Source organism: Ovis canadensis, chromosome 2, assembly GCF_042477335.2.
Source record: "Ovis canadensis isolate MfBH-ARS-UI-01 breed Bighorn chromosome 2, ARS-UI_OviCan_v2, whole genome shotgun sequence".
Lineage (NCBI taxonomy): Eukaryota > Metazoa > Chordata > Mammalia > Artiodactyla > Bovidae > Ovis > Ovis canadensis.
In genome coordinates, this window is record NC_091246.1 from 217,095,213 (window position 1) to 217,120,282 (window position 25,070).

At 38.0% G+C, this 25,070-nt stretch overlaps 2 protein-coding genes across 9 annotated transcripts in view; one reads left to right on the plus strand and one right to left on the minus strand.

Annotated features, from left to right (window-relative positions):
* Positions 1-25,070, minus strand: part of KANSL1L (KAT8 regulatory NSL complex subunit 1 like) — a 134,153-nt gene that overhangs the window by 24,626 nt on the left and 84,457 nt on the right. For 6 of the 8 annotated variants that reach the window (XM_069578220.1, XM_069578221.1, XM_069578222.1 and 3 more), the window contains exon 6: positions 20,477-20,681. In XM_069578220.1, the coding sequence (XP_069434321.1) occupies positions 20,477-20,681 (205 nt within the window). The remainder of the gene's footprint in view (positions 1-20,476; positions 20,682-25,070) is intronic. The other 2 variants (XM_069578228.1, XM_069578227.1) reach the window with 1 other exon arrangement.
* LOC138434170 (craniofacial development protein 2-like) lies at positions 1,292-9,028 on the plus strand. Its single transcript, XM_069578229.1, has 2 exons — positions 1,292-3,690; positions 8,216-9,028. The coding sequence occupies exons 1-2, from the start codon at positions 3,669-3,671 to the stop codon at positions 8,995-8,997; spliced, it is 804 nt and encodes a 267-aa protein (XP_069434330.1). The 5' UTR covers positions 1,292-3,668; the 3' UTR covers positions 8,998-9,028.

Genomic DNA, 25,070 nt, shown 5'->3' on the forward strand with positions numbered 1-25,070 from the left:
AAAAGGCTTTTTTTCCCCTGCAGAGAAAGTGAAGCCCAGGAGGCTGAAAAGGAATGGATGGAGAAATAAGAGAAAAACCTGGAGATTCTTGCCAATAAAAATTCAAATGTCTAGAGGGAGTGATCAACAATACCATATGCTGCATAAGATTCAAGCAAAGTAAAGCCTGAAAACTATCCACTACATGTTTTAATTTTAGTAATGAACCATTTCATATATACAAAAGAGTACATAATTTATAAGGGAGGTATAAAATAATGTTTAAAAAGCACCTATACACACTACTACTTTTAGAAACAAAACAATGCCAATATCTTTGATGACTTTTCTTCTTGTCCCGCCTCCATGAGCCTGTGGTGAAGACTGCTACTTTCCTCCCAATATCTGTGTTGTCTTCCTCCCTGTTCTAAAACTCCTGATTTTCAGTTGGGCACATTTCTCAAGTGTCCTTGCATCTACAAATTACTAAATTCTAGTCAGAACACCATGAAGAGTAGTCAATCTGTGCAACCTTTAGAAACTTCGCTTTAGAAGGTAATTTAGCACTCCATTCTTCTACCTGTGATGGTGATCCCTGTCCTGCCCCCTGCCCCTCAATCTTGTGAGTAAGGGTAATGCTCAAAAGATCAAACAAAAAGTCAGGAGGAGCCTGGTTCCTAGGTAGGTTTTTCCATTAACCAAACATATTATCTATGAGTCACAACAGTTTAGATTCTTTCATTCAGTTCTAAAACCTTTAACTATTTTTATTTATAAGGTTCCTAACATGCTAGATAGGCTCACCAGTTCAATAATAAATAGAAATGGCCTAAAGACATATTGTCTTGTCCCTTATTATACAGTAAATGCTTCTAAAAATTTTTCATAATTAAAAATTACAAGGATTAAGAATGATTGCAGATTTTTTTTCTGTATACTCTTTATCAGGATGTATGCCTTCTCTGCCAAAGTATTTTTTAAAACTATGTTAATGTTGAACTTAATCATATACTTTTTATGAATCTATTGAAATGACTTAACTTTTCTTAATGTGGGTTACTACATTAACAAATTTATAAATGTCAAAGCAACTTTCCATTTTTCTTGAGGAATCTTGCTAGAGATTTAACAATTTCTTTGCAAAGAACCAGAAGCTGGATTTATTTTCTATACTGCATATGACAATTTTGGCATATGTATGTTTGTTCTTATGTTTCACTGATTCTGGTTTATTAGGATTGATAAAATATTTTGTCATGTTTTTCCCCTCAATTAACTTAAACTTATACATTCTTCTCTTTTCTTTTAGTGGTTTTCCTAGAGATGACAATGCATATGTAACTTATGGCTTTTAGAGTATAAAACAAATTATTCTTTTTACCACTTCCCTGAAAACAGCGGAACATTAGAACACTTTTAAACTCCATTCACTCTTCTCTTTGTTACTGCTGTAATGCATTTCAATTCCATATATATTGAAACACTACACTACACCACCATTATTCTCACTGTCAGCATTCACGTCACCCATATGCTTATTCTCTCCGTGGTTCCTTACCTCTTCCTACAGTCCTGTCTCCATACAGGACCGTGCTCCTCCTCCTGCTGTCGTTATTGTTAGTGCACATTTGCTGTCGACAAATTCCCTCCATTTTTACTTACTTGAAACTTTTGTATATCATCATTTTTAAGGATATTTTTATGGATATAGAATACCAGATTGACTTTTTTTCCTTTCAGCACTTTAAGAATATTCACCTTTTCATCTGGTTTCCATTATTTCTACTCAGTGTGCAGGCATGCTAAGTCACTTCAGTCATGTCAGACTCTGCAACCTATGGACCGTCGCCTCCAGGCTCCTGTGATCATGGGATTCTCCAGGCAAGAATACTGGAGTGGCTTGCCATTTCCTCCTCCAGGGGATCTGCCCAACCCAGGGATGGAACCTGCATCTCCTATAGCTCCTGCACTGGCAGACAGGTTCTTTACCACTAGTGCCCCCTGGGAAGCTCCTTCTACCTAGTAGTTAGGTCTTATTGATGACCTCATTTGAAGGCAGTGTATCTTTTTTACCCTGACTACTTATAATATTTTTCTGTGTCCTCACTTTTTAGCAGGCCTCCTATGTCTTGATATAATTTCTATGTGTTTGTTATTTTTGAGTTTCAGAGAATTTGTATCCATCAGTCGATGTCCTGCTTTAGTTTCAGAAATACTATTATTTGTTCAAATGTTACTTCCCCCCTATTTTCTTTCCTTTCTTCTAGAGTCCAATAACATATATGGTTAATTTTTTTCACTAATTCACAGTTCTCTAATTCTGTTTGTGTATGTTTTTTTTCTATTTTTATCTCTGTGCTTCTGTTTGAGTATTTTATCTTAGTAAGTCTTTTGGTTCGTTAACTATATCTTATACTCCCCTGGTGGCTCAGACGGTAAAGCATCTGCCCACAGTGCAGGAGACCCGGGTTTGATCCCCAGGTCGGGAAGATCTCCTGGAGAAGGAAATGGCAACCCACTCCAGTATTCTCGCCTGGAAAATCCCATGGACAGAGGAGCCTCTTAGGCTGTAATCCATGGGATCACAAAGAGTTGGACAAGACTGAGCGAGTTCACTTCAGTCACTTTCACTTTATACTCCATTACGGCTTCCCTGGTAGCTCAGCTGGTAAAGAATCCACCTGAAATGCAGGAGACCCTGGTTCAATTCCAGGGACAGGAAGATACCCTGAATAGGGCATAGGCTACCCACTTTGGGGCTTCCCTGGTGACTCAGCTGGTAAAGAATCCATTTGCAATATGGGAGACCTGGGTTTGACCCCTGGGTTAGGAAGATCCTCTGGAGAAGGGCATGACAACCCACTCTAGTGTTCATGCCTGGAGAATGCCATGGACAGAGACTGGAGGGCTAGAGTCCATGGGGTCACAAAAAGTCAGACACGACTGAGTGACTAAGTACAGCACAGCATGCTCTTAACAGATAAGCATAATATATGCTCCATTACTAACTATATCTTAGTAATCTGTCTTTTTCTCTCTTGAAGGCTAGTCATCTGGTCCTATCTTTTGGGATGCCTAGTAATTTTTGATTGAATGACAGATGCTATATTTTTAAAAATCATAAAGGCTCCAAATGATGTCATTTTCTCCATAGAGGATTCTCCTTCTCAACTGCTAAGCAGATAAATTGCAGGTTTCTCTCCTTTAATCTTACTTGGGGAGTGTGCTCAGTTAAGTATGGGTTGCTGCCCTCATATGACTTTCTATACTTAATTTATTCTTGGCCCTTCAAGATTTTCAGTTAAGTGTTTGCTATATTTTACAGACTTTTCCCTAATCCTTCAGACCTTAAGAAAAAAATCTTCAGAGTACACTGAGAGTGCCACCTTTCTTTGAAGGGGTTTTGTCACAGATTATTTTTTTTAAGCCTACTGTTCTCTGCAGCCCGAGTATTTAGCCAGTGTTATGAGGAAAACGTAAGCATAATATATGCTCCATATATATGCAAGAGTGAACGTCGACATTCTAGGATCAGCAAATTAAAATGGACTGGAATGGGTGAATTTAACTCAGACGACCATTGTATCTACTACTGTGGGCAGGAATCCCTTAGAAGAAATGGAGTAGCCTTCATGGTCAACAAAAGAGTCTGAAATGCAGTACTTGGATGCAATCTCAAAAACGACAGAATGATCTCTGTTCGTCTCCAAGGTGAACCATTCAATATCACAGTTATCCAAGTCTATGCCCCAACCAGTAACCCTGAAGAAGCTGAGGTTGAACAGTTCTATGAAGACCTACAAGACCTTTTAGAACTAACATCCAAAAAAGATGTCCTTTTCATTACAGGGGACTGGAATGCAAAAGTAGGAAGTCAAGAAACACCTGAGGTAACAGGCAAATTTGGCCTTGGAATATGGAATGAAGCAGGGCAAAGGCTAATAGAGTTTTGCCAAGAGAACACACTGGTCATAGCAAACACCCTCTTCCAACAACACAGGAGAAGACTCTACACATGGACATCACCAGATGGTCAACACCGAAATCAGACTGACTATATTCTTGGCAGCCAAAGATGGAGAAGCTCTATATAGTCAGCAAAAACAAGACCAGGAGCTGACTGTGGCTCAGATCATGAACTCCTTATTGCCAAATGCAGACTGAAATTGAAGAAAGTGGGGAAAACCGCTAGACCATTCAGGTATGACCTAAATCAAATCCCTTATGATTATACAGTAGAAGTGAGAAATAGATTTAATGGACTAGATATGATAGAGTGTCTGATGAACTATGGACGGAGGTTCATGACATTGTACAGGAGACAGGGATCAAGACCATCGCCATGGAAAAGAAATGCAAAAAAGCAAAATGGCTGTCTGGGGAGGCCTTACAAATAGCTGTGAAAAGAAGAGAGGCGAAAAGTAAAGGAGAAAAGGAAAGATATAAGCATCTGAATGCAGAGTTCCAAAGAATAGCAAGGAGAGATAAGAAAGCCTTCTTCAGCGATCAATGCAAACAAATAGAGGAAAAGAACAGAATGGGAAAGACTAGAGATCTCTTCAAGAAAATTAGAGATACCAAGGGAACACTGCATACAAACATGGGCTCAAAAAAGGACAGAAATGGCATGGACTAACAGAAGCAGAAGATATTAAGAAGAGGTGGCAAGAATACACAGACAAACTGTACAAAAGAGACCTTCACGACCAAGATAATCACGATGGCGTGATCACTCACCTAAAGCCAGACATCCTGGAATGCGAAGTCAAGTGGGCCTTAGAAAGCATCACTATGAACAAAGCTAGTGGAGGTGATGGAATGCCAGTTGAGCTATTTCAAATCCTGGAAGATGATGCTGTCAAAGTGCTGCACTCAATATGCCAGAAAATTTGGAAAACTCAGCAGTGGCCACAGGACTGGAAAAGGTCAGTTTTCATTCCAATCCCAAAGAAAGGCAATGTCAAGGAATGCTTAAACTACCGCACAATTGCACTCATCTCACACGCTAGTAGACTAATGCTCAAAATTCTCCAGCCAGGCTTCAGCGATACGTGAACAGTGAACTTCCAGATGTTCAAGCTTGTTTTAGAAAAGGCAGAGGGACCAGAGATCAAATTGCCAACATCCGCTGGATGATGGAAAAAGCAAGAGAGTTCCAGAAAAACATCCATTTCTGCTTTATTTACCATGCCAAAGCCTTTGACTGTGTGGATCACAATAAACTGTGGAAAATTCTGAAAGAGATGGGAATCCCAGACCACCTGACCTGCCGCTTGAGAAACCTGTATGCAGGTCAGGAAGCAACAGTTAGAACTGGACATGGAACAACAGACTGGTTCCAAACAGAAAAAGGAGTACGCTAAGGCTGTATATTGTCACCCTGCTTATTTAACTGCTATGCAGGGTACATCATGAGAAATACTGGGCTGGAAGAAGCACAAGCTGGAACCAAGATTGCCGGGAGAAATATCAATAACCTCAGATACGCAGATGACACCACCCTTGTGGCAAAAAGTAGAAGAGGAACTAAAAAGCCCCAATGAAAGTGAAAGTGGAGAGTGAAAAAGTTGGCTTAAAGCTCAACATTCAGAAAACGAAGATTATGGCATCCGGTCCCATCACTTCATGGGAAATAGATGGGGAAACAGTGGAAACAATGTCAGACTTTATTTTTGGGGGGGCTCCAAAATCATGGCAGATGGTGATTGCAGCCATGAAATTAAAAGACACCTACTCCTTAGAAGGAAAATTATGAACAACCTAGATAGCATATTAAAAAGCAGAGAGATTACTTTGCCAACAAATGTCCGTCTAGTCAAGGCTATGATTTTTCCAGTGGTCATGTATTGATATGAGAGTTGGACAGTGGAGAAAGCTGAGGGCCGAAGAATTGATGCTTTTGAACTGTGGTGTTGGAGAAGACTCTTGTGAGTCCCTTGGACTGCACAGAGATCTAACCTTTCCACCCTAAAGGAGATCAGTCCTGGGTGTTCTTTGGAAGGAATGATGCTAAAGCTGAAACTCCAATACTTTGACCACCTCATGTGAAGAGCTGACTCACTGGAAAGACCCTGATTTTGAGAGGGATTGGGGGCAGGAGGAGAAGGGGACAACAGAGGATGAGATGGCTGGATGGCATCACCAACTCAATGGACATGAGTCTGGGTGAACTCTGGGAGTTAGTGATGGACAGGGAAGCCTGGAGTGCTGCAGTTCATGGGGTCACAAAGAGTCGGACACAACTGAGCGACTGAACTGAACTGAACTGTTGAGGAAAACATTGGTCAAAATGTTCTGAAGTGAAAACTGGCCATGTGTTTCAGATCTCAAAAAAGAGCCCAACAGCATCCCTCATACCATCATCTACTAGCAACTGCACCAAATTTGAAAATTTCTGTCAAAGCTCCAGGACAAAAGTGGTTGCAGAAGCTAACTATGCTAGGTGTTTCCCTCTGTGAACACATATGCTGAATCATCTCCTCTAACCATTATATTTTTTCACTTATTTTTATATCTTCCAATTCTTTTTTTTCCCCTCAGTTTTCTCATATAAAATCTGGCATGAAAGAATAATTATGTATAAGGTATTCATAAGTTGAAATAGTGTCTGTCACATAATAATTGCTTAATAACTATTAGCTATTATTATTTGACATTCTTATTAGAGATTAGTATTGCAAAAGGGACAAAATCAAGTAAAAATGCATACTAAATTATGCTTTTTATGAATTTTGCCCAGCAAAGCGATCATAACCTCTACAAATGATGATTCTAAATAATTATCCCAATCCTTTTACCTCTATTTCTTTTATCTTGTTGCTCTGACAGAACAAGTAGTGTAACAATTGCCTATAAAAACGTGGAGGATAAAAAGGTATGTAATGAATTCATAGATCTGGCTAAGGAGGTTTCTAGGCAGAATATTTAAGTTAAGTGCCAATTGTTCACTTAACTGCCTATCATTAAGTGTGGATGGAGCAATGAGCTTAGGTAGAAAAGGAGCTAAGTTTTTAAGCAAAATTTAAAGAAAATACAGAACTAAGACTTGATGGGTTCAAAAATAAGACTTTCTCATTTACAGCCACTCCAGACAGCAAAAGTTTCACACAGTAAGAAATGACATCAGTACAAAGATCAAATCCAGAGCGCTCCCAGTAAAACTGTGGCTTCAAGGTCAGGATCTCAGAGATGAGACTGGAAAACCAAGACCTTAGAAAGGTTTGAGACATGTTTACAGATCCTCGCATGTAGACAAGAGGGCTCTTAAGAATCTTAAAGGTGTGCCTTGTGCTACACAAAAAAATGCCATTAAGCATCTTCAGGGTATTATCCCACAGCAGCCTCACAAAGTGCAAAACCCAATAAGGGCGTGTGTTGAAGAGGTATACAGATATGATTTTTCTATAATGGAGTTTATTTTAATGTGATACCTAGGAATACCACAAAGTTTTAGACTTGAACTTGTACTAGGACAGAAGCAGCTCAAAATGACAAGACCTCTGGGCCTCAGTCTTTTACAGAGAGGAAGCATGCTGAGAAAACCACTACATATTTTAAAAGGTGCTTCTTTTTATGGAAAAGAAAAGGTTACTCAAGGATGTAGCCAGGAGTTGCTAGGGCAAAACTAACAGCTAACAATGAACCATTTCCAGAGGAACAGGCCCACATTAACAAAACTGCAACATGCAGTAACTGTATTTCAGAACTGCTATATTCTTCCATTCCCCCCTGTCTGAGCAGTATTTCTTCTGAATATCCCTGTCTCCAGTAGCATATTGGGTACCTAATGACCTGGGGAATTCCTCTTTTGGTATCCTATCATTTTGCCTTTTCATACTGTTCATGGGGTTCTCAAGGCAAGAATACTGAAGTGGCTTGCCATTCCCTTCTCCAGTGGACCACACCCAGTTGTGGATGTGACTGGTAATAGAAGCAAGATCCGATGCTGTAAAGAGCAATATTGCATAGGAACCTGGAATGTCAGGTCCATGAATCAAGGCAAATTGGAAGTGGTCAAACAAGAGACGGCAAGGGTGAATGTCGACATTCTAGGAATCAGCGAACTACAATGGACTGGAATGGGTGAATTTAACTCAGTTGACCATTATATCTACTACTGCGGGCAGGAATCTCTCAGAAGAAATGGAGTACCCTTCGTGGTCAACAAAAAGAGTCTGAAATGCAGTACTTGGATGCAATCTCAAAAACGACAGAATGATCTCTGTTCGTCTCCAAGGCGAACCATTCAATATCACAGTTATCCAAGTCTATGCCCCAACCAGTAATGCTGAAGAAACTGAAGTTGAACGGTTTTATGAAGACGTACAAGACCTTTTAGAACTGACACCCAAAAAAGATGTCCTCTTCATTACAGGGGACTGGAATGCAAAAGTAGGAAGTCAAGAAACACCTGAGGTAACAGGCAAATTTGGCCTTGGAATATGGAATGAAGCAGGGCAAAGGCTAATAGAGTTTTGCCAAGAGAACACATTGGTCATAGCAAACACCCTCTTCCAACAACACAGGAGAAGACTCTACACATGGACATCACCAGATGGTCAACACCGAAATCAGACTGACTATATTCTTGGCAGCCAAAGATGGAGAAGCTCTATACAGTCAACAAGGACAAGACCAGGAGCTGACTGTGGCTCAGATCATGAACTCCTTATTGCCAAATGCAGACTGAAATTGAAGAAAGTAGGGAAAACTGCTAGACCATTCAGGTGTGACCTAAATCAAATCCCTTATGACTATACATTGGAAGTGAGAAATAGATTTAAGGGCCTAGATCTGATAGACAGAGTGCCTGATGAACTATGGACGGAGGTTCATGCCATTGTACAGGAGATAGGGATCAAGACCATCGCCATGGAAAAGAAATGCAAAAAAGCAAAATGGCTGTCTGGGGAGGCCTTACAAATAGCTGTGAAAAGAAGAGAGGTGAAAAGCAAAGGAGAAAAGAAAAGATATAAGCATCGGAATGCAGAGTTCCAAAGAATAGCAAGAAGAGATTAGAAAGCCTTCTTCATCGATCAATGCAAAGAAATAGAGAGAAACAATAGAATGGGAAAGACTAGAGATCTCTTCAAGAAAATTAGAGATACCAAGGGAATATTTTATGCAAAGATGGGCTTGATAAAGGACAGAAATGGTATGGACCTAACAGAAGCAGAAAATATTAATAAGCGGTGGCAAGAATACACAGACAAACTGTACAAAAAAGATCTTCACAACCCAGATAATCACGATGGTGTGATCACTCATCTAGAGCCAGACATCTTGGAATGTGAAGTCAAATGGGCCTTAGAAAGCATCACTATGAACAAAGCTAGTGGAGGTGATGGAATTCCAGTTGAGCTGTTTCAAATCCTGGAAGATGATGCTGTCAAAGTGCTGCACTCAATATGCCAGAAAATTTGGAAAACTCAGCAGTGGCCACAGGACTGAAAAAGGTTAGTTTTCATTCCAATGCCAAAGAAAGGCAATGCCAAAGAATGCTCAAACTACCGCACAATTGCACTCATCTCACATGCTAGTAAAGTAATGCTCAAAATTCTCCAAGCCAGGCTTCAGCAATACGTAAACTGTGAACTCCCTGATGTTCAAGCTGGTTTTAGAAAAGGCAGAGGAACCAGAGATCAAATTGCCAACATCCGCTGGATCATGGAAAAAGCAAGAGAGTTCCAGAAAAACATCTATTTCTGCTTTATTGACTATGCCAAAGCCTTTGACTGTGTGGATCACAATAAACTGTGGAAAATTCTGAAAGAGATGGGAATACCAGACCACCTGACCTGCCTTTTGAGAAATCTGTATGCAGGTCAGGAAGCAACAGTTACAACTGGACATGGAACAACAGACTGGTTCCAAATAGGAAAAGGAGTACATCAAGGCTGTATATTGTCATCCTGCTTATTTAACTTATATGCAGAGTACATCATGAGAAACGCTGGACTGGAAGAAACACCAGCTGGAATCAGGATTGCTGGGAGAATTATCAATAACCTCAGATATGCAGATGACACCACCCTTATGGCAGAAAGTGAAGAGGAACTAAAAAGCCTCTTGATGAAAGTGAAAGAGGAGAGTGAAAAAGTTGGCTTAAAGCTCAACATTCAGAAAACGAAGATCATGGCATCCGGTCCCATCACTTCATGGGAAATAGATGGGGAAACAGTGGAAACAGTGTCAGACTCTATTTTTAGGGGCTCCAAAATCACTGCAGATGGTGACTGCAGCCATTAAATTAAAAGACGCTTACCCCTTGGAAGAAAAGTTATGACCAACCTAGATAGAATATTTAAAAGCAGAGACATTACTTTGCCGACTAAGGTCCATCTAGTCAAGGCTATGGTTTTTCCTGTGGTCATGTATGGATGTGAGAGTTGGACTGTGAAGAAGGCTGAGTGCCAAAAAATTGATGCTTTTGAACTGTGGTGTTGGAGAAGACTCTTGAGAGTCCCTTGGACTGCAAGGAGATCCAACCAGTCCATTCTGAAGGAGATCAACCCTGGGATTTCTTTGGAAGGAATGATGCTGACACTGAAACTCCAGTACTTTGGCCACCTCAGGCAAAGAGTTGACTCATTGGAAAGAGTCTGATGCTGGGAGGGATTGGGGCAGGAGGAGAAGGGGATGACAGAGGATGAGATGGCTAGATGGCATCATGGACTCGATGGCCGTGAGTCTGAGTGAACTCCGGGAAGACGGTGATGAACAGGGAGGCCTGGCGTGCTGCGATTCATGGGGTCACAAAGAGTCGGACACGAATGAGCGACTGAACTGAACTGAACTGATCCCTGTCTCACTATTATATGTTGGGTATAAATCAAATAACTAATAACATTAGTTCACAAATCTTTCCATCCAGAGAAACCACACATGAGGAGCTAAACCTAAAGAACTACACTTGGGAGCCACACATAAAGAGTCTCAGTGCAGGTACCTGGACGTGATTTAAGATGATTTTAAGATTTTAAGCCTGAACCTAATGGGGTAATGAGATGAGAAATTAAAGGTCTTCAGGGGAAAAGAAGTATTGGGGATGAAACTCCAATACTTTGGCCACCTGATGGGAAGAACTGACTCATTTGAAAAGACCCTGATGCTGGGAAAGATTGAAGGTGGGAGGAGAAGGGGACGACAGAGGATGAGATGGTTGGATGGCATTACTGACTTGATGGACATGAGTTTGAGTAAACTCCGGGAGTTGGTGATAGACAGGGAGGCCTGGCGAGCTGCAGTCCATGGAGTCACAGAGTTGGACAAGACTGTACAACTGAACTGAACTGAATTGAGGGGAAAACATTAGGTCATTTTTACATATGAGAGAGATGTCAGTAATTGGGAATCAGAGATGGTCAATGGTAGTCCCTACGGATGGCTCCTAATATTCTTGCCCTGGAATAGTTTCTCCCACAATAAATCCTACACGGATTCCCTTTAACCAATAAAACCACACTAATTCCACACCAAGTCTTATAAAGCACCGACAGCTTTCATATTTGCAGTTTGGAGAATCTGGATCACCAGGTAAAACTACTGTGCTCAAGAAAAATCTGGTGGAGAAGCTCCATAGGAAAGCTCTGAAATTACATAAAGAGAGAATGAAACCCAAGTATTCTAGCCCATTCAAAACCCTAGATGACTCCAGCTCCAGCTGCCATCTTACTGTAACTGTATGAGACCCCTTTGGCAAGACTGAAAGAAGAACCACTGAGGTAATTTACAGAATCATGAGGGAATAAATCGTTTTTAAACCACTAAATTTGGGGATGGTTTATTATGTAAAAAGAGATGAGCAAAATAAGGATGGGCTAACTCTGTGTAGCATGAGCCCATATATACTTCTATAGTGAAGAAGATACATATCATGATCAATCTTTGCATATATATACATGTAGCATCCACCACCACCATAACCGAGATACACAGCAGTTCCAACAACCCAGAAATCTTGGCTGTACCCTTTCCTGGTCAACTCCTACCACTTGTACTGAAATAACCACAATTGTAACTTCTATCATTGCTACCTTTTATCCATGTTTAATATGTAGTATGTACTCTTTTCTTTCAGCCAACATAATTCTGGGAAACACATCTACACTATTGAACAGTAGTCTATCCTTTTTACTGATATGCCACAATTCTGCCGATAGATATTTAGATTGCTTTAGTTTCAGACTTTAATAAATAAAGCTATTACAATGTGTGCTAAGTTGCTTCAGTTGTGTCCAAGTCTTTGCAACCCTATGGACTGTAGCCCAACATGCTTCTCTGTCCACGGGATTTTCCAGGCAAGAATACTGCAGTGGGTTGCCATTTCCTTCTCCAGGGGATCTTCCCAACCCAGGGATCAAACTTGTGTCTCTTATGTCTCCTTCACTGGTAGGCGGGTTCTTTACCGCTAGCACTACTTGTTGGGAAGCTATTACAATAATTCTTATATGTGTCTTTTTGTGTATAAATGTATTCATTTCTCCCGGGAAAGTTCCTAAGAGCAGAACTGCTGAATTATAAGGATAGATGTACGCAGTGTATTTCACTGTGGTTTTAACTGCATTCCCTTGATGAGTAATAATTTTAAACATTTTTATATACTTGTCCATTTGGATATCCCTCCTCTATGAAAGATCTCTTCAAACTTCTGTTTTTTTATTTAAAAGAAGTTTTTACTGTGGTAAAATACACATAAAAGTTTACTATTTTAACCATTTTAAAGTTTACAACTCTGGGTTATGCCTATTTTAAATTGGATTGCTATTTTCTTACTTTTTAGGAATAAATTTAATTATTAATGACTTCCCTTGTGGCTCAAACAGTAAAGAATCAGCCTGCAATGCTGGAGACCTGGGTTCAATCCCTGGGTCAGGAAGATCTACTGGAGAAGGGCATGGCAGCATCTCCAGTATTCTTGCCTGGAGAATCCCATGGACTGAGGAGTCTGGCGGGCTACAGTCTATGGGGTCACAAAGAGTCAGATACGACTAAGCAACTAACACCTTCACTTTCACAATTATTAATATATTCAGGATACAACATCTTTGTTGGATATATATAGAGAGAGCGACATACAAATATAAACATATAGCAAGTGTCTTAACTCAGTGTATACTTTATTGATCTTTTTGATGCTGTCTTTAATGGAAATAGGTTCATAATTTTAACAAAGTCCAAATTAACAATTTTCCTTTTATGATTAGTATTGTTTATAACCTGTTTAATAAGTTGACTATCCCCAAACACATGAAGATATTGTTTTCTTCTAGTTTTATTGTTCTCCTTTCACATTTAGGTCTATGATTTACCTTCTTATTTTCAGAAGGTTAGTACATGTTTGTTACTCAGTAGCTCTGTCATGCATTGCCTGACTGTAAAATTTTGAGGGTCTAAAAACTTTTGTTTTGTGCAGTTTCTGACCCTTTCAATCTAAGCCAGTAATTTCTATTAATATAAAATTCTCAAAAACCTAGTGGGTCTCCCCTATATGTCAAGATGACCCCTGTCATTAGACAAGAGGGTTTTCCCTAGATCTTATCTGAATAATGCCATCTCTATTTCCTGAGTTCAGTTCAGTTGTTTAGTTGTGTCCAATTTTTGTGACTCCATGGGCTTCAGCACACCAGACCTCCCTGTCCATCATCAACTCCCAGAGTTTACTTAAACTTAGGTCCATCGGGTCAGTGATGCCATCCAACCATCTCATCCTCTGTCATCCCCTTCTCCCACCTTCAATCTTTCCCAGCATCAGGGTCTTTTCAAATGAGTCAGTTCTTTGCATCAGGTGGCCAAAGTACTGGACTTTCAGCTTTAGGATCAGTCCTTCTAATGAATATTCAGGACTGACTTCCTTTAGGATGGACTGGTTGGATCTCTTGTAGTCCAAGGGACTCTCAAGGGTCTTCTCCAACACCACAGTGCAAAAGCATCAATTCTTCAGAGCTCATCTTTCTTTATAGTCCAACTCTCACATCCACGGACATGACCACTGGAAAAACCATAGTCTTGACTAGACAGACCTTTGTTGGCAAAGTCATGTCTCTGCTTTTTAATATGCTGTCTAGGTTGGTCATAACTTTTCTTCCAAGGAGCAAGTGTCTTTTAATTTCATGGCTGCAATCACCATCTGCAGTGATTTTGGAGCCCAAGAAAATAAGATCAGTCACGGTTTCCATTGTTTCCCTATCTATTTGCCAAGAAGTGATGGGACTGGATGCCATCATCTTAGTTTTGTGAATGTTGAGCTTTAAGCCAACTTTTTCACTCTCCTCTTTCACTTTCATCAAGAGGTTCTCTAGTTCTTTGCTTTCTGCCATAAGGGTGGTGTCATCTGCGTATCTGAGGTTATTGATATTTCTCCCAGAAATCTTGATTCCAGCTTGTGCTTCTTCCAGCCCAGCGTTTCTCATGATGTACTCTGCAAATAAGTTAAATAAGCAGGGTGACAATATACAGCCTTGACGTACTCCTTTCCTGATTTGGAACCAGTCTGTTGTTCCATGTCCAGTTCTAACTGTTCCATGTCCAGTTCTAAACCTGCATACAGATTTCTCAAGATTTCTCAGATTTCTCTATTTCCTGGCTTCAGCTAAATTGGATCCCAGGGTCATATGCATAATCTCTCTAGCAAAAAATTGTCCAGCCACATCCTTAGATTCTTTCCAGAGCATGCTATATAATTTTTTACAGAAGCATGAGAATTTCCCAAATTATCAAATTCTGGTTCCTTTTTGCTTAACAGTTTCTTCCTCAATTTATCTATATCCTCCAACACATGCATGCTAAGTCAACTTCAGCCATGGCTGACTCTTTGAGACCCTATGGACTGCAGCCCTCCAGGCTCCTCTGTCCATGGAATTCTCCAGGCAAGAATACTGGACCAGGTTGCCCTCCTCCAGGGGATCTTTCTGATGGAGGGATTGAACCAGCATCTCTTACATCTCCTGCACTGGCAGGCAGGTTCTTTACCACTAGCGCCACCTGGGAATCTCATATCCTCTGATATTTTATCTATAAACAATAAGTAGAAATCAGACTGCAAATTCCACACTTTGCTTGATAATTTGTTTAGCTAAATATCCAAGAATTCAATGCTTACAAGTTCTGATTTCCATTCAGCAGTAGAGTATTACTCAACCAACTTTTCTACCATTTTATAACAAGGATCACTTTCCTTCCAGTTTCTAGTAACATCTCTTGAAATCTTTCCAGAATCACCTTTAACATTCATATTTCTTTCTAGTAACATTCTGTTCATGACAATACATCTATTCTCTAAGATGACAGCACCTTTGTCTTCTATCCTCTTCACTTCCTTCTGAGTTTTCATCAGAATCTAGACTTGATTATCACATACCTCAAAATTCTTCCAACCTGGATCCAAATACCCAATCCCAAAGTCACATCCACAGTTTTACATATCTATTAAAGCAGTATCCTTCTAGGAACCAAACTATGTATCAGTTTCCTAGGACTGTCATAACAAACTGCCATAAATTAGGTGGCTTAAAATCACAGAAATTAATTTTCTCACAGTCCTGGAGGCCTAAAGTCCAAAACTGAGGTTTTATCAGGGCTGAGCTTCCTTTGAAGGCTCTAGGAGAGAACTGTTCCTTGCATCTATCAGCTTTTGGTGGCTCCTGATGTTCCCTAATCCCTAGCTCTAATCTCTGCTTCTGTCCTCACAAATGCTTCTTCTCTGTATCTCTGTGCCTCCAACCTCCCCCTTCCCTTATAAGCAGACCAGTCACATGATTTAGGACCCATCCTAACCCCCAAATGATCTTATCTCAAGATCTTCAACTTAATTATATATACAAAGACTCTATTTCCAAATAAGGTCACTGTAATAGTTTGCTAGCTCTCTCATAACAAAGTACCACAGTTGAGTGGTTTAAACAACAGAAATTTACTGTTTCATAGTTTGGAGGCTAAAAGTCAGATCAGTGTTTCAGCAAGACTGGTTTCTTTTGAAGACAGCAAGAATCTATTCTATTCTCCCCTGCTTCTGGTTTTTGCTGCCCATCTTTGGTGTTTCTTGGTCTATAAAAGAACCAAGGAATTGATTCTGATTTCAGTCTTCATCTTCACATGGCATTCATTCTGTATGTATAAAAATTTCCCTTTTTATAAGGATACCAGTCAGACTGAGTTAGGGTCTACCCTAATTACCTCATCTTATGTCTAGGGGTTAGGGTGTCAATAAATGAGTTTAGTAGTAAAGAATCCACCTGCAAATGTAGAAGACACAGGTTCAGTACCTGGGTTGGGAACATCCCTAGGAGAAGTAAATGGCAAACCCACTCCAGTATTCTTGCCTGGGAAATTCCATGGACAGAGAAGCCTGGCAGACTACAATCCATGGGGCTGCAAAGAATCAGACACAACTGAGCGACTAAACAACTGGTTAGTTTGTGACTGCTGTGGTTTTTCCTCCAGATCTTGGCTGTGACTCTGGTTTGCCTGTCTCTCCATACTTCAGGGTGGCAGTTTGCCCTGCAACCTCAATTCTCTGATGGGTTCATGAAAAGGCACCAATTTTCAGTTTGTTTACCTTCTTGCTGTAAGGACAGGAGCAACAACTTTCAAGCTCTTTACATGTTGGACCTGAAACCAGAAGTTGCCCTAATGTATTGAATAGTATGATGATTTTTAAAATAACTTTTACATGTATTTGTTGCAATGAGAATATTGATCAGCCATCTATGTACTATATGTTACTGGTAGCGGTATGCTACTGGTACCCACCTCTCTCCATTGCCCTTTGTATAAGCTTTTCTCAACCAATACCCTATTAGATTAAACACTATAGAAAATCATTTAAATAATTATTTTCTAAATTCTGCCAAGGATGTTACATAGCTAGCACAATGCCAGATGTATAGGAGTTAATTTATTACATAATATGGATGCCTTAGTCATTTTATCCCTATACACTTTTTATGTGTATTTCTTAGAATAAAGATATTTTCTGACGTAACTGTAAAGTAGCACACTCAGGAAATTCAACAACAATACAATATTTTAAGATAACCTACCATCAATAGTTCAGTTTTCTCAACTGTCCCAATAATCTTTTCCCTCCAAAAGAACTGTGACCTGAATCATATATTCATTCAGTTGTCAAAGACCTTAAGTCTCTCTTTCAATCTGAAACATTTCCTCAGCTTTTCTTGGCTTTTATGCCACTGATTTTTTTAAGAATACAGGCCAGTTTTTGTTTCTTAATAGCATGTTTCTGATTTTGGCTTTGTCTGATGTTTCCTTAAGACTAAATTCACGTATGTATTTCTGGTCAGAATACTTAATAGTGATATTGTATCAGACCCATAGTGATACTGTATCCTTCCCATATTAGTTTCTATCACTCAGGCAAGATGGTTCTCTACCGTATAGTTAAGATAATATTAATCTTACTCCTGATCACACTTCACCTGAATCCTGTCCCCAGACTTTTCATGTACTGTTGATTCTTACCCAACCAATTTTTACTGTGAGTACTACAATGATTGTCTTATTTCACTGCTCACTCTACATTAATACGAATCCTACTCTGTGTAAAAAGTTTCTCTTTTCCCTTCCTCTCCCTCCCATCCTCTCTCTCTCCCTCTTTCTCATCAGAATAGATTCATGGCTTCCTATTGTTTTCCACTGGGTTCATTTTTGTTAATTCTTCTGATTAACAGCCCCAGATTTGGCCAGAGGGAGTGAAGCTTATTCAAACAAGCTCTTGGGTTTTTGTTTATTTTTCTTGACATGCCATCATCACTTTTTAAAAAATGTCCCTGCCTTCTGGTAACAATAAGATGTTCCAGGCCTGTTTTATATCCCCTCTTTCCCAAGCCTGGAGTCCAGCCATTTCTCTAACAATCCATATCTCCTTTCAGTAGGGAATGTATTGGAAAACAAGAATGAGTGCCAGGTGTTCTTCTTGCTATCATGGTGAGTTTGAGTTTAGACTTGGCATATCCAATGTGGTAGTCATTATCCAAATGTGGCCATTTAAATAAAAATTAATAGAAACAAAAATTCAGTTCCCCTGTTGCACTAGTCACACTTCATGTGTAGTTACATGTATTTAGCAGCTAACATTGGACAGCACAGATAATTATAGAAATTTCCATCATTACAGAAAGTTCTATTAGATATTATTGTTCTAGACCCTTTCACATAGCAAATACACACACACACACACACACACACTTTTTTTCCATCTCTGTTCCAATTACTCAAGTGCTTTCTTTATCTTGGCCCAAACCCTTTCAAAATTTGGATTATCTTTCAAAATCAGTCCTTTGTGGTGCATTTCTTAGTGCCTTTAACCAAGCTCCTTCTCCAACCCCCAAATATACAGTCTTTACTGATTTCAAACAAACAAAAATTTTGGTTTAGCCACTGTGGAAAACAGTATGGAGGTTCCTCAGAAAACTAAAAATAGAATTACCATAAGATCCAGTTATCCCACTCCTGGGCATAAACCCAGACAAAACTATAGTTCAAAAAGATACATGGACCCCTATGTTCACAGCAGCACTGTACACAATAGCCAAGACATGGAAACAACCTGAATGTCTATCAACAGATAAGATAAAAAGATAAAGAACATGTGGTATAATGGAATATACTCAGTCATAAGAAATAACAAAATAATGCCATTTGCAGCAACATGGATCCAACTAGAGGTAATCATACCAAGTGAAGTATATCAGAAAGAGAAAGACAGATACCATATTATATTACTTACGTGTAGAAACCAAAATATGACGAAATGAAACTGACAATGAAACAGAAAGCATCACAGACAGAGAGAACAGACTGGTGGTTGCTAAAAGGGACACACTTGGTGGAGGGATGGAGGGGGAAGCTCGGGTTAGCTGATGTAAGCTTTTATATAGCAAGGTCCTTTGTAGAGCACAGAAAACTATATTCAATATCCTATGACAACCATAATGGAAAAGAATATTAAGAAAATATATATATATGTGTGTATAACTGAATCACTTTGCTGAACATCAGAAATTAACACAACATTGTAAATCAACTATACTGCAATAAAAATACTGATTAAAAAACATCTGGGTTATTTTTGTCATTACCAATGTAAATATTAATTGGTAAAAACATGGGCTTTGAATCAACCTATTTCTTACTAGCTGTATGACCTTGGGAAAGTTACTTAATCTCCCTAAACTTCAATTTCTGCATCTAAAGCTGGGATTAATAATGCCTCATATAACTATATGTTTGAAGACTAAAAAAAAATAATATATTGAATATGCTTAGTATTATGACTGGAATATGATAAATTATATGGCCTATTAGTAACAAGAATATTAGACTTGTTTCTCCTGTGTTTACTGAAAGTTTTAAATTGTTCACTTTTCCAAGCCAATCTTTACATTACTAAGGCATACATAGTACATTAGCAATACTGAGCAAATCTTCTAAATTATTCAAATAGATTCCTTCCAGTTAGAATATTAAGACCTATTTATATGTGAAATATTTCTCTTAGACAATTCTATTTATAACTCTGAAATTATAAAATCAATTTCAAATATTCATTGCTTATAACAAGTTTAATAAAAATTGTTAAATAAAGTATAATTTCTTCTATAAAAACTTTAAATAAAATATTTTCCTATTAGATTGATTAATTATATAAAATTTCTGAAAATTCTGAAATAAAACTTTGAAAAATTTCAAGTTGAGAGAGCATACTAGTAACTGAACTACAAAATGGCAAAAATCAAATTATTGATAAAAATTAATTTGTCAGAATTCATAATCCTATTTATAAAAGGATCCTATAAAACCAAATTTGAAATTTGTTTCTAATGAAACAAAGCATCTTGATTTTTTAATAGAAATATATTTAAAAATAGCTAATGTAGTAATACTCAAAAACAATACTAAAGCAAAGAGAAATTCCTTTCCTCTGACATATTGTTTAAAATATAGAAAAAGAGCATGTTATACCTAATGATAACTAGAGATGACTTATTTTGCCCTCCATCACAGTTTATTTAAGATATGTACTGAAAGATGTAAACCTAATATTTTGCTAATAAATGAAAAACATGCTTTTCGAAATGAATGCTTTTAGTAAAGCATATTTTATTTGTAAAAAGTGTAAGCATGGTCATCTAAACTTTCACTGCTTACATGAAAAAGGGGTGCTCATCAAATTTAACAAATACGAAACCTAAAAAGGAAAGCAATGTCATTTCCTCCAAAATAACTACAGCCCTGTAGATTTTTACCTTTTTCTTTACTAAGCAAAAAACAAATATATAACTTGCTTGTGTCTTATTACCCTTACCGGTAAAATTTTAAAATCAACTTGATATGTAATTTTCTTTCAGATTAGTTTAAACATGATTTAAAAAAATAGAAATGTGAGAATTTCAAAATACACTGCTATGTTAAAAAAAGTTATTAAATCTCACTTCTCCTAAATAACTATGTACAATTGTTTTCCCAAAGGCAACCTTACCTGTGGAGTCCAATAAAATGTTGGGCTCAATCTGTAGAGTTTTCGTTTGTGGAAACTCTGAAGTGGCCTTGTTCGAGCTGCTGTACTCATGATAGTCAAGGATGGAGATTTCAATCTTGTCCTGTCTTTTCTCCTTTTCTTACTGTGCTTCTGGTTAAGTAACCAGCTACTGGAGGAAGAGAGCTCATCTAAATTCTCTGAAGCACTGAAATGCCATGAAATAATTGGGGAGTGGAGGGAATAAAACAAAACAAACAAACAAAGACAAAGAAAACTAAATGTAAATCACCTTGATCTATTATGACAGAGGAGCATTAATTTTAGCCAATTTTGTGGTAACAACTGATGAAAGAATCAATATTAATGGAAATTACATTTCAAGTTGTGAAAACAGAATCTGTATTGTCTCCTGCAAAATAAATATCCCATAGGTTAGAGATGCTCACATAAATTCACTAGTACAATGTAAATTTCACTGTAAATCAATAATCATGAATATTACAGTGTTAAAAGTATCTACATCAAATTCTTTTTCAATAAGGGTGAATTTACACAGGATGGTAGATTTTAAAAAGGCTAAAGTCTCATCACTACATCATTAGCTGCTCTTACATAAGCATTACATATCTTTCCAGGGAATTCTGAAACAAAGATGCAATCTGTCTACATTTTAGGAATTTTTTAAAACTTCTGATGACACAGAAGACACAAACTATAAAATATTTTATCAGATCACATAAACTACACATGAAAATAAGCATAATTTTATAATTATCCCTCATATTAATTTTTAAATATTTATTTAAATATTTTAGAACATCAGGAGGGAGTTTATGCTTGTTACCACATAAATTTAACTTTATTTATACCAGTATATTACATATAAAATATTCAGCTTTTCAGGCACTATAATCTACCAGTTCAACCTTATTTATATAAACAAAAGCTAGCCAACTTAGCATTCTAAGACAAGTGAATCTATATGTGCTATTGCTAATCACAGATAAATTCTAAATGTGCTATTTGGTTCAAGTAGAATCAGTATTTAAAGGTAAATATAAGATACAGTTTTTCTATAGCTGTGTCACTGTTTTTGAATATTTATAGCTGTAAAATATTCTATTATCTTTCAGATAAAGCAAGTAACTCAAGAACACTTTATATAGTAGAAAGAAACTAGAAATAAAGGTACCTGAATGGCTTCTGTTGGTGAAACCAAAAGAGAATAAAATATGGAATTTGGTGATTACAAATATATAATTGAGTATGTCTATTGCCAGACCAGTATAGGGAAAAAAATCTGATGATAAATATTTTATTTTTTAAATATTAACTTCAGTCTTCAGAAAGCTCTAGTCATGAAAGTTTTAATTATCAGTTAATAAATATTCTAAAGATTATCTATCTGAGAAAGGTTTAAGATCTACTAATACTCTCAAATTATCAGGTCCAGTCTCATATACTGATGTTACTTTTTGTAATATATCATATGTATGACTGACTATAAAAACCTGAAATGTATAAAGTGCTAAGTTACAGTCTGCTCTTGAGAAACCAGCCTTTGAGCTGGGCTACCACGTCAAGGGTAAACAGAAGGCATAGGTGATAGCCAGTATCAAGTTAGGTACTAAGCATGTCAAGTTCAGAAGTGAACCAAGGTCAGGAAGAAGACCGGTTACAGTAGGTGGTTAGTACTAGAGGTGATCACATCAGGAGAGGGAGGATTCAGGAAGAGAGGAGATCTAGCACAAAAGGTGGCTCTTCCAGCAAGTGAGAAATATCTCTAGGCAGATGACTCTGGCTCCTTAAAAGAGACATTGCTTGGGTAATGTCTAGGGATAATGAAGAGTTTTTATCCTAGCAGTCTGGAACACAGTTAACCAGTTCTTTCCTCTGTTCAGTTCTCTAGTTGTTAATGGGAACTTGTTTCCCCTTCCCTGCAGGAGGTATAAGGAGTTGAGCCACCATCTTCTCATCTGAATGACGTCTCTCAGCTTTTGAACTGGTGAGAGGCTCAAAGGCTAGTTTAAACATAAACGGAAAGCTTATCATTTGTGTCCCTAAATGTTATATTTTCAAGTTTCAAAGACTAATACAGTATCATTGGGAAAAGCTCACCAAAGTTGGCACTTAAGTCATTTTATAAATAACTGATGAAAGTGAAACTGTTAGGCACTCTGTCGTGTCAGACTCTTTGCGACCCCATGGACTGTAGCCCGCCAGGGGATCTTCCCAACCCAGATATTGAACCTTCATCTCCTACACTGGCAGGCAGATCCTTTAACCACTGAGCCACTTGGGAAGCTGTTGTAAAGGGTTATTGCAAGCCACTGAGAAAACTCACTTATTCTGCCCAATGGTTTACACTAAAGAGAACAAATCTTACTGAAAAGGAGAACAAGAGGAAATTATTTGGAGGACAACAAAACTCTGCCTAAGGACTCTATAATCCAAGGTTATTTTTCCTCTCAGGAGATAATAATCCAATACCTAACACTAGTAGTGAAGAACCTGCCTGCCAATGCAGGAGATGTAAGAGACCCGGGAGGAGGAGGAGAAAACCCAGGAAGGAAAAAGCATTTTAATAAGAGTCAAGGCTAAGTTTTCCCACTGAATTGTGGATACACCCAGGAAACCCCAGAAACTGAGAATACAATAAGCCACTGCCTAGTACCGTCATAATTTTCATAAAAATTATCAATAAATATCAACATATAATTTTGAAATAGCATGCTTACAAATGGGGTAGTACCAGGTAAAGACACAAATCACACTCCTTTAGATTTCTAACTGGAAGCTTTTGTTCAGAGAACAATAGAAATCTCCAAAAGGATAGCCTAGGGCCTCTGTGTAATAGGCAGATAGTACAATTTGGCTCTAAAATAAACTAAATAATTGAGGAGGGGGAAGAAATGAGGGTGGTTTTTGGGCTTACACTTTTCTCCATTTCTATTACCACTCTCTTAATCCAAGCTTTTTTCTGCCAGAATTCCTCCTTATACCCTTGCAACTGCCCCCACCCATTCACACTTTGTTCCATCCAGTCCCTTCTAATCTTTCAGGAAAACAAATCTGGTCCCTTTCCTCCCATGCCTACACTGCTTAAAATCTCTCAAAGCCTTCTCATTGCTCTTGAGAAAAGTACTTAAATCCTTAATGGAAAAGGCCCTGATTGGTCTGCTCTCTCAGCCTCCTCATGTGTCACAGTCCCTCTCCTTCCCTGTGTTTCAGCCACATTGCCTCTTTTAATTCCAAATAACTCACACTTGCTCCAGTACTAGACCAACTATATATAATATCTGCTTCCAGGAATTTTCTCACATCCTCCTTCACTTATGTAATTTCCCAATAACCATTTGGCTCTCAGTTCAAAAGTTAGTACCTCAGGTAAGTCTCTGAGCCCTTGCATAGTCTCTCCAAAGACAGAGTCAAATTTCCCTTCTGAGTTCTGATAGTACCATTCACCTTTTCTTCATAGTATTTTTCATGATGCCAATTTTACAATTATTTGTGTTACTATCTGATTAGTGTCTTTTTCCTTTTCTAAAACTGTAAGTAATAGAGAGACTGTGTTTTAACTTTTTATCAGAACTTCCTGATATTATACTTGGCATACAACAAATGCTCAATAAATATTTATAGAATGAATGGGGAAATGTACACATATATACATTTTCAGATTCATCACTCCAGCTCTGTGCTTTGCACAGGGTATTTATATAACACCACATAATGTGAAAGTGTTAGTTGCTCAGTCATGTTCGACTCCTTGCAACTCCATGGATTGTAGCCCGCCAGGCTCCTCTGTCCATGGAATTCTCTAGGCAAGAATATTAGAGTGGGTTGCCATTTCCTTCTCCGGGGATCTTCTGGACTGAGGGACTGAACCCAGGTCTCCTGCATTGCAGGCAGATTCTTTACCATCTGAGCCACTGGGGAAGCCCATAACTTATATGGGAAGCACGTAACACTGCATACCTCACCTAAATAGTTTAGTGAATGAGTAAACATGGAATATTATAGTTTAAGAGCCAAAAGAAGCTCTAAATAGAAGGTTATAAGAGTGCATTTAGAAAAATAAGACATATTTACACTGCCTTGAATTCCATTCTAAATCTCTTAATTTTGACTTACAAAAGTTAGTTTCTGATAGTAAGCTATGATGTACCTTATTTTATCTTATAATCATATATGCCTATTATAAATGTGTAAGTATAATAAAGCAGATGAAAGCTGTAAGATATTTTTATTTGTAAAAGAAAAAGCATGGATAAAGTTTAATTTTTTTCTTCTAATTTAAAAAGTGCAAAATGACCAAGAGTTTTATCGAAGAAAATATTCCAAAAGTCATGAGTTCATGTTTTATTAACACTGCCTTATTTTTCTAATAGTAATGACTTTCTGATATAACTGATCGTCTATTACAATTCTAGAAAATCTTAGCAGTTAAGATATTTATGAATAACGACAGGCATTCAATTTGCTTTTACAGAGAATAAATGGAATTTTCAAGTGAATTTTTTAGTTAAAATTTTACTCTGATTACTACAGAAACCAAAGGCCCAGAAGTGAAGCATTTAATCTTTTAACTGAT

What these genes read in the sequence shown, in the direction of transcription:
- LOC138434170 (XM_069578229.1), top strand. Translation starts at nt 3,669, where the DNA reads ATGATCTCTGTTCGTCTCCAAG. An exon ending in GATCTCTGTTCGTCTCCAAG is followed by an intron (nt 3,691 to 8,215) that starts GTGAACCATTCA and finishes TTCGTCTCCAAG; the next exon opens with GCGAACCATTCAATATCACA.